The 10,460-nt window shown below is 53.0% G+C and overlaps 1 protein-coding gene across 3 annotated transcripts in view; it reads right to left on the reverse strand.

Annotated features, from left to right (window-relative positions):
• Positions 1-1,601: 1,601 nt before the first annotated feature.
• DNAAF5 (dynein axonemal assembly factor 5) overlaps positions 1,602-10,460 on the reverse strand; it is a 56,618-nt gene continuing 47,759 nt past the window's right edge. Inside the window, exons 12-13 of one of the 3 annotated variants that reach the window (XM_026449036.2) lie at positions 6,746-6,937; positions 1,602-2,537 (exon numbers count right to left, since the gene is read on the reverse strand). In XM_026449036.2, coding sequence (XP_026304821.1) covers positions 2,401-2,537; positions 6,746-6,937 — 329 coding nt within the window. In that variant the 3' untranslated portion in view covers positions 1,602-2,400. The other 2 variants (XR_004229072.1, XM_031935978.1) reach the window with 2 other exon arrangements.

Genomic DNA, 10,460 nt, shown 5'->3' on the forward strand with positions numbered 1-10,460 from the left:
AAAAAAAAAAAAAATTTTGGTAGAGACGGGGGTCTCCCTATGTTCCCCAGGCTGGTCTTGAACTCCTGGGCTCAAGTGATCCTCCCCACTCAGCATCCTAAAGTGCTGGATTTTACAGACGTGAGCCACTGCACCCGGCCTATAAAAATTTCAAAGAATTAAGTGGAGAGGGACGTAATGCCTCTTGGGTGTCTGTGAACCTTTGTAGGCTGGGTTTCCATCTTTCTCTTAACACACGCACCTGTGGACGTGCCGGGTCCCTGGGAGCTCCCTTTATAGATGTGTAGAGATGGATCAGCGAGTGCTGATGTCTCTTCCTATGCTGTGGCCCCAGCATGCAGGGCGAGGGACGGCCCAGGGGTTGGTGCACCTGCGTCCGAGGGGTCGAGCGGCCCCTCACACGTGTATCCTCTCGGGCAAGCTCCCTGCCATTCATTTCTGGTTCTTTTGACAAAGACGACAGAGGCTCGTGCTGGATGGGAGCTGCATGGTGCACAGGTGGGGGACCTCCCAGTCAACAGCCTCAGAATCACCTGCAGGGCCGACGGCGGCCCACCCATCTCTGCCTCAGTAGGTCTGGCCTGAGGCCCTGAAATGTGCATTTCTAACAAGCTTACAGGTGAGGCTGCTGCCACTGGCTCCGTTGCCACTGAGGACCACCAACCCAGGGGCTCTCAAGGGCCCTTCAAGGACATGGCACGCGCCACCGAGGTCAAAGGGCAGACAAGGAAGAGGTGGGGGACCACCCCTGAGGGCCCCTGAATCTCTGTGGCCACCAGTTACAGAAGCTGGCGCAGGGGGCCGGGCACGGTGGCTCAAACCTGTAATCCCAGCACTTTGGGAGGCCGAGACGGGCGGATCACGAGGTCAGGAGATCGAGACCATCCTGGCTAACACGGTGAAACCCCGTCTCTACTAAAAAATACAAAAAACTAGCCGGGCGAGGTGGCGGGCGCCTGTAGTCCCAACTACTCGGGAGGCTGAGGCAGGAGAATGGCGTGAACCCGGGAGGCGGAGCTTGTAGTGAGCTGAGATCCGGCCACCGCACCCCCGCCGGGGCGAAAAGGCGAGCCCCCCTCCCAAAAAAAAAAAAAAAAAAAAGCTGGCGCAGGGAGCAGGCATGATGGCGCAACTCTGAAGGGGACCAGAGGGCAGCGAGGGTGTCTAGGGAAAGGATGTGAGTCCATGGGGCAGGCTCAGCCGCACATGCTGACCTCCCAACCCAGACACTCCAGCTATCCCCACGGCTGACCTCCCCCCACCAACCCAGACACCCCCCAAGGTTGACCTCCCTGCACCCTGACACCCCCCAAGGCTGACCTCCCCCTACCCAGACACCCCCAAGGCTGGCCTCCCCCTACCCAGACACCCCCAAGGCTGGCCTGCCCCTACCCTGACGCCCCAGCCCCTCTCCAGGTGAGTCCTTTGGGGCCCTCCTTACCGGGGTGTCGCCTTAATGTGTTGGGAGCTCCTGCCCCCTGGTGTCCAGAGGGGGCACTAGGATGCCCCTCAGAGGAACCCTAGAATTCTCGAGCCTGGGATCCCTGCCTGACATGTCGGTTAGTTACCAACCCACAAAGTCAGGCATACACAATCATTATAACAAATATGTTTAATTAAATTTTCAAACATGAAAGTATAAATATTAATATTTGTTGAAAAATAGACACAGCATTTCCCCCTTGTGTCAACACAATGGCTTACGGTAACAATACCCACTTACAATGAGATCTTTTAGGCACTTGGGTGTAGAATGTGCGAGAGGGAAATACGATTTTACTTTCTTGCTACCTATAGGGGCAACCAAAATTAGATCTGATGAAATATTCTGTTTTCAACACTTTTAGCATTACTGACTTAAAATATATGGCGACTGGATAATACATAACCTTTAAAGTCCCAGTATATTTAAAACAGGAGAAATTCGTGAAGTTGTTAAGATTCCAAATTCCTTTTAGTCTGTTCACGAGGATATTAAATTTCAGGAGACAGAACCCAAAAAGAGATTTCTTTATAATCACTTTGGCTTTTTTCTTTTTTGTTAAATAGGTAAAAACTTTCTTGGTGGGCATCTAAGCAGGATGGAACTGATGATCCATGCACCCAGCTGCACATGTGAGGCATAAAAACTAAGATGATGAGCAGCTGTGATTTACTTTTAATTTCACATCAGCTGTAGAAGTTTGGGAGACCGCTCGCTGAACCGAACCAATCACATAAAATTCAGAATCCACTCAGAAGCTGTTATTCCAGGGGAGGAGCGGGCAGTTGTCCCGAGGAGTATGTTCTTGCTGTCACCGTCTCACTGCTGGCACAGAGGTACCTTGTTTATGCGATTTAAAGACCACAAACTCCGGCTCAGGTGGGGATGTGGGTGTGCTGTGGCTCGTGCTGGCGTGATCACTGCGTGGCTGGCACGGCCTGCACATGCTGCAGGAGCTGCTCGCAGTAGGTGGCCGAGCGGTGCTTGTGGATGACGGCCTCCGTCTCCCTCACCAGGAGATCTGGGAACAGCCCACTGCCCTCTTTGAGGACCTCTGTAAAACAGCAAAACACTGTGAACATGCCAGAAATAAACATGAAACCAATCTTACTTCTCGTGCAAATCGGCTTCGTATTAAAGTCCAGGCATCTGTAAAAGCATTTTCAAATGACCTGACATTGTTGGGGGGGGGTACACAGTAGTCACAATGTGGATACGAATGACCTGATCCTGCTGGATGGCTGCCCAGCAGTCATAACGCGGATACGAGCCACCTGACGCTGCTGGCCACGTGCACGGCAGTCATAACGTGGATACGAGCGACCTGACACTCTGGACGAGTGGACAGCAGTCATAACATGGATACGAATGACCTGAGTCACGACGTGGAGACAAGTGACCTGACGCTGCACGGTGGTCACTACGTGAATATGAGGAGCCTGATGCTGCTGGGTGGGTGCACGGCAGTCACAACGTGGATACAAAGAACTTAAAATCGCCTCCTGACAGTTGTTGGTAGACCATGAAATGATGTCCTGCAGAGTCTTCAGGTGGCATTTTTGGCCTCAGAAACAGGTCTCGCAGGAGCAAACAAACAGGCTCGGAAAAATAGATGACTTTCTTATCCAATTTGCTGATGCCAATTCACCTGCTGCAGTGACTGCAAACCTCCCACAGGCCAGGCACCACGGACACAGCCGGAAGTGAGCCCACGCTTATGGAGGGCTCATCACGAAGCAGTGGCCGATGATGAAAACCAGGAAGGCAGATGTGTCGGGGCTCGTGGTAGTGTGTGTGATGGGGGCAGTGGGAGCTGCAGGGGTGAGGGCCAGCAAGGGTCGGGCATGTCTAGCTGAGGCAGGAAGGGGATGGGGAGGTTGCTGCAGTGGGTGGGGAGCCTATTAGATTCTGCTAGGAGTCTAGGAGAGGGTCCAGGAGGACCCCAAGGTCTTTGCCTTCAGTCTTGAGGACAGATGGCCACTGAGCCACTGAGGGTGGGGGGAACTGGCAGGCAGAGTCGGGGAGGGGGGTAGCAGCCCAGGGTTCGGCACTAGGCAGCTGCACTCATGTGTGGAGCTGAGGGCAGGGTGGTGTGGAGGATGGCGTGGAGCGCGGTCTGGAGGCCAGAAGAGCTCTGAGGGAGCCGTGCAGACACAGCAGAAGAGCAGTGAGGAGGCCCACATGGGCGAAGGAAAGACCAGGAGGCTGAGCAGGAGCATCCCGCAGCAGTGGAGGGCGCGTGGCCAGCTGTGCCTGGCACTGCTCAGAGGTGCAGGCAGGTGGATGGCTGCGGCTGCCTGCCCTGGGCCTCGAGAAGGGGTAGGGTGGGCTGCTTACAGGGAGCTTGGTGCCAGGCGGATGCACGCTGGGGGAGGCCCTCCATGCGCTCCAAGGCCCTCGGGGTCCCCAGGACCCTTCAGGGGGTGAGTAAAAGCCAGGTTCGTGGTCACACGCAGAGCACGCCCGGCCTGCACCCCCCCGCCACACTCGCCCTCACGCACACGGCTTCCACCCGCGAGTGGGCACCAGGTGCCCCACTTCACACCGAGAACCAGGATCGTACAGCCGAGCTGCTTTTCCTAGGAAGAATGGCGGACGGACGGGCAGTGCACCCACGCTAGCTGTGCGGACACGGATCGGTCAGAGCACGGCGGGAGTCCCTCACTCCCACGACAACCGACAGGGTTTGTGGCCGAGAATACAAGTCAAGCTTTCACACAAAAATCAGAATTATCCAAAGCTTGTCCCTGCCGCCACAAGGCTGGACTCTTCTGAGACTGGTGCCGACTCAGGAGAGTTTCTGACGTCGCATAACCAGACGCAGTCACGTCTGGAAGATCCGAGTTTCTGAGGCTGCAGGACTAGACGTGGCCACCCCATGAAGGTCCGACTTTCTGACGATGCCTGACGGAACGTAGCCACGCCAGGAAATGGGAAGTGACCATGCCAGGAAGATCCGACATCACGTAAGGGGACGTGGCCACGCCAGGAAGATCCGACATCGCGTAACGGGACGTAGCCACGCCAGGAAATGGGAAGTGGCCACACCAGGAAGATCCGGCATCGCGTAATGGGACGTAGCCACGTCAGGAAATGGGAAGTGGCCACGCCAGGAAGATCCGACATTGTGTAAGGGGACGTAGCCACGCCCAGAAGATCCGACATTGCGTAAGGGGACGTAGCCACACCAGGAAACGGAAGTGGCCACACCAGGAAGATCCGACATCGCATAAGGGGACGTGGCCACGCCAGGAAGAGCGACATGGCGTAACAGGACGTAGCCACGCCCGGAAGCTCCGACATCGCGTAACGGGACGTGGCCACGCCAGGAAATGGGACGCAGCCGCAAGGTCCACGTAGTATTTTCCAAATGAGGTCAAAAGGCAAAGCCAGCACACTGAGGCCCCAAGCTTCCTCACAGCAAAGGGAACAATGAGCGGAGTGTAGGGGCAGCCCGCGGGTACGGGATGGGAGACCGCGTCTCCGAACTGCCGCCTGACAAGGCTTAATCACTGGAATATATAAGGAGTTCAGGCTCAACAGGAGAAAATCTAATAATCCAATTAAAAATGGGTGAAAGACCTGAATAGACATTTCTCACAAGTTAGCATGGAAATGACAAACAGGCATCTGAAAAAGTGCCCAACACCACTGCTCCTCAGAGAAACTCAGAGAAAAACTACAGGGAGACATCCTCTCACCCCAGTTAAAATGGCTTCTATCCAAAAGACAGGCAGAAACAAGTCCTGGCGAGGATGTGGAGAAAAGGGAACCCTCTCCTGCTGTTGGTGGGAATGTAAATTAGTACTGCTATGGAGAACAGTCTGGAGGGCCCTCAAAAAACTAAAAATAGAGCCCCATAGGGTCCAGCAATCCCACTCCCGGGCATATACCCAAAAGAGAGGAAATCAGCCTATGGAGGGAGACCTGCACGCGCATGCTGACTGCCCCACTTCCCCGCAGCCAAGGTTTGGAAGCAGCCGGGCCGTCCACGGACAGATGAATGGAGAAGGAAGACGTGGCGCACACACAGTGGAATATTATTCAGCCATAAAAGAAATGAGATCCAGTCACTGGAACAACAGGGAGGGAAGTGGAGGTTGCTATGTTAACTGAAATAAGTCAGGCGTAGAAGGACAAATTCCGCACCTTCTCATTTGTGGGAGCTAAAAATAAAAAGTAATTGAACTCATGGAGATAGAGCAGAAGGATGGTTCCCAGAGGCTCCGAAGGGGAATGGGGCCGGGGGAGAGGTGGGAATGGTTAATGGGTACAAAAACAGAATGAGTAAGAGCTAGTATTTTATAGCACAACAGGGTGACTATGGTCAACGATAATTTATCACACATTTAAACATAACGAAAAGTATCATTGAATTATTTGTAACACAAAGGGTGTTTGAAGTGATGGGGACCCCATTTCCCCCATGTGATTGCACACACTGCATGCCTGTATCACAGTACCACACATGCCTTATAGACACCTACTGTGTACCCACAAAAATTAAAAATACACATTTTATTTTAAAAAAAGCAAAGTCATTATATTCACCACCACAAGCAAAACAAAACAAACCAAACCAAACAAACAAAAAAAGCAAATCATTACATTCCAAGTGCGAGATGGACCAGCAGATTTTAACACACTGAGCGTGGAAGGCTCTGTGGTGTGGCCTCAGGGCCCAAGCTAAGTGACCTTCAAGGGGCGGTCCATGTCGCTGTTGGCGTGGTATCGAATAAGGCCCATGCCTATCTGAAAAGGCTACTAAAATACTCTTCTCTTGTCCAACTACACCTGAAGCCACAGGCGAGGTCAGCTTATTTTCCACGTATTTCAACCAGAGCCATACACATCATGACTGACGGTATGGAAGATGCGAAAGTCCACTGTCTTCCATCAAGCTACACGTTTAAGACATTTGCAAAAATTGTTCTTGCAGATGACTTTGTTTCGGAAAATACTTTTCAAAAACACAAGTCATCTGTGTCAATATATACTGGACTTACTTTGTTATTTTAAACAATTAACAAATATTCTAGAATGCTTTCAATTTTGATTTCTGTTAGAGGAAATGTCAGCGGCTATCACCACAAAGACAGCTGCTCTCAGGGGTTGCCAAGAACTCAAGAGTGTGCCAGGCTGGACCTGAGGCCCCTCCTGTGCCCCAAGGCCCCGTGGCCGGTCACACGGCTCAGCTACAGAGGCCCGTGGCAGGTGCTGAAAGCACGCATCAGAACGAAGGCCAAGCCTTCGGAGTCTCACCTAAAATCGCATCCTGGATGGCCTTCTCTGGATCGTCAAGGTGAACCAGCAGCTCTCGGTACAGGTACTGGACACTGCTCTGATAGTAGGACTTTCCCTCAGCACCCTTAACACACTGCAGCCAGGTGACCAAGGTGGAGGCGGCTGCCATCCTCACGTCGTTGGAAACGTCGTCTAGGCGTTTTAAGAGTTCTGGAAGGAGAGAGTGAGGTGTGTGAGTCTAGAGCAGACATTTCACGTCTGAACGTCCACAAAGGCGTTTAGTTCGCACTCCTGTGAGGCACCTGCCCTGGGGTCCTAGGAAACCCACACCTCACTGGAGACTCCGTGCATCTCGAGCCACATGCAAGGTGCTCCTGGCGCCCTGGGACCCCTGAACTCCAGCCAACAGAGCGGAGGCGGCCCAAGCCCTGCTGTGGCCCCTGCAATAACCTGCCCTGTGGGCACAGCAGACCCGAGCCCCGCTGTAGCTGTAGCTATAGCTGTGTGCTCACCTGGCCTCCACCTCCCCGCAGCTGTGTGCTCACCTGGCCTCCATCTCCTGCTCCCAGATGCTCAGATCCCTGAGCTGGCCGCCCTCCCCAGCTCCGACCCTGCCCTCCCACCAGAGCTGAGGACTCACTGACAGACAACCCCCTACTGTGGTCAGTCTTCTGCTGCTGAAAAGAGGAGGATGATCCTTCCTGATGGGTAGAAACTTATGAAATTAATGGATATAATTTTTATCAAATTTATGCTTTTTTCACATCATCTTAAAAAAATCTCTGGCACCCCCTTCTGTGCATCATTCGGAGATTTGCAGACGAACGAGTCGCAAAACCATCCGGAGGCCCATCTTCCTGACGCCGCAAGGGGCAGCTGCCTGTGCCTGGCATGAGGCCCATCTTCCCGCTGCAAACGCGAGGGTGGGCTGGGTCTCTGCTGCTTTTGCAATGCGGAGGGCATGATCCACCCTCAGCAAGCGGTTCCTGCGTAACGAAAGGCATGAAAAACATCCAAAGTTCAGGCCGTCGCACCAAGCCAGGCTTTGAGACAAGTGGGACCCAGCGGGTTAACTCCTGGGAGATGCCCAGGTGCTTCCCTGAGGGTGCTGGGCCCTGAGGGTGCTGGTCCTTCCAGCCACCAAACACAGGACCAAGGAGGAAGCTGTGGACAGCATCCAGGCATCATGGTGCTAAACCCTGAAGCAGCCCTGCACAGCGAGTATGCTCACTGCACGGTGGCTGCCCTCGCTGCACAGCGGGTGATCTCACTGCACGGCGGGTGATCTCGCTGCAGGGCGGGTGATCTAGCTGCACGGCAGGTGCTCTCGCTGCACGTGTCTCAGGAGGAAGGACGGAGTCAGATGATCAACTCACCCAAGGTTGGCCCACTAGCAAACGTCTATGGGCACGGACAGGATCCTCCAAGGCCTCCTGCTGGCGCGGCCGACTGTGGAATTGCAGAGTGGCATTGGCTATTGTGTTTTTACGATGGTCACTCCCTGGACGGCCTGCAGGTCCACTTTTGTACCAGTTTAGTGCTCCTTTCATGCACGACTAAGCCAGACAGAATCGGCTCACACTGGCCTGTCTGCTGTTTGCGTTTGTGTCTGCCTGTTCCGGGAGGCCTGGTTGCCTATGCTCCCAACTCAGGACATCCTTCCCTTCCCCGCCAAGGAGGCCATGATTCGTCCAACGCTTCACCCTGGGAAGCCCAGAGCTGGCACTAATGGGCAAGGAGCCTCTCAAGGAACATTTTGTAGTGAGAATAACCACACAGGAGGCTGCGGCCCAGACGCCCAAACGCGCTCAGACACCCAAATGCGTGCGGCCTTTCCGCTGGCTCCTGTTTTAAAAAGTGAGTGAACTCCCAACAAATCGCACGGGTTGAACTTGTTCCAGAGTCAGCGGGAACAGGATGTTTATTACTACAAGAATAAACACAGAAAAGCAAAGGTGAAAGAATGAGTGAGAAAGGCACCCGGACCTCAGAGTTCAGCAGGAGGCAGTTTCTCTGCCCAGCGCCGTATATACTGTGAATCTGAAAATTCACGTCTGTCTCCAGTTCTGGAAGACTCTGAGGCACCATCTCTCCTCCATTCTCTTCTCCTGGGATTCAGAAAAGCCCGGGAGCCTCTCAGCCCAGTCAGCGCCCCTCTCCAGTCTGTGTCCCCCGCCCGCTCCAGGCCCTGCACCCCTCTCCGTCCCGTGACCTCAGGGAACTCCACATTCCTGGCTTTCACTTCACTAACTCTGTTTTCAGCCACATTCAGTCTAGAGTTGACCCAAAGCACAGAGTGTGAAGTTCTGATGTCTCCGTTCATTTCCAGGAATCAGTAAGAAGCATCTTTTAAAAACTGCTAAACATTTCTGGCAATAAACACACAAAGTATAGATACTCACACAAAGCAGAGATAATCAGGAAAGCCGGAGGGGCTGCTTCCCGCCCACCCCACCCCCCCTTCCTCCCTCGCTGGGTAACTCCTTTCCTGAAAGTAGCGCCAGCACGCCATCCCGTGTTGCTCCGGACTTCCCAGTGATCGTTCCCGTTTCCGTCTTTTCTTTATTCCTGCTTGTCTTCTTGTTTCTCAACTTGTTTTTTAGTGGATGTTACTCTTTTAGCTTTCTGAGGATCTTAAACATGCTTCACAAAAGGTAATTTTGAGGTGGTTCTAGCGCTTCCTTCCCAGGCTGGGTGCGAGGCCACCCTTAGCGCCAGGTCTCCGGTGTTCTGAGGCAGCGGTCCCCAACTTTTTTGGCACCAGGGCCTGGTTTCATGGAAGACAATTTTCCATGGACTGGGGCTGGGATGGTTTCGGGATGATTCATGTCTGTTACGTTTATTGTACACGTTATTTCTATGATGACTACATTGTAACATCATAATTCTACAACTCATCATTATGCAGAATCAGTGGGAGCCTGAGCTTGTTTTCTTGCAACTAGACCGTCCCATCTGGGGACAATGGGAAACAGTGACAGATCATCAGGCGTTAGAGTTTCATAAGGATCGTCAGCCTCGGTCCCTCACATGCACAGTTCACAATAGGATTTGGGCTCCTATGAGAATCTAATGCCGCCGCTGATCTGACGGGAGGCAGAGTTCAGGTGGTAACGTGAGCAATGGGGAGCAGCTGTAAACACAGATGAAGCTCCACTCGCCCACTTCTCACCTCCTGCTGTGCAGCCTGGTTCCTAACAGGACCCGGACAGGTACTGGCCCATGGCCTGGGTGCTGGGGACTCTGTCCTGAGGGGTTTGTGTGCAGGCTGCCTTGAGTGAGGGGCTCTCCGAATTCATGACTCTGTTCAGTGCTGCTTCTTTTCGGGAACTTCGAGTCGATCACCCCATTCCCCTCCCCAGCGCTCGCCACATTTTCTACTTTTTTCTATAAAACAAACCACTGTCAAACTTAAATACAGTAATCTCTTGATTTCTGTGGAGTTTGGTTCCAGGAATCCACTCCCTCCAGGATACCAAAATCCTCAAATGCTCAAGTCTCTGATAAAATCCTCAAATGCTCAAGTCTCTGATAAAAAAAAAAGGCATAGTGTTTGCACACAACCCACATACATCTTCCTGCACACCTTCAATCATCTCTAGATTACGTTTAATGCCAAATACAATGTCCCCACACTCCTTCATACGGGTTCAACGTTGTTTTAATGCCGAATGCAGCGTCCACGTAACGCTTCCTCCACGCGGGTTCAACGTTGTTTTAATGCCGAATGCAG

This window comes from Piliocolobus tephrosceles, chromosome 8 (assembly GCF_002776525.5).
Source record: "Piliocolobus tephrosceles isolate RC106 chromosome 8, ASM277652v3, whole genome shotgun sequence".
Classification (NCBI taxonomy): Eukaryota; Metazoa; Chordata; class Mammalia; order Primates; family Cercopithecidae; genus Piliocolobus; species Piliocolobus tephrosceles.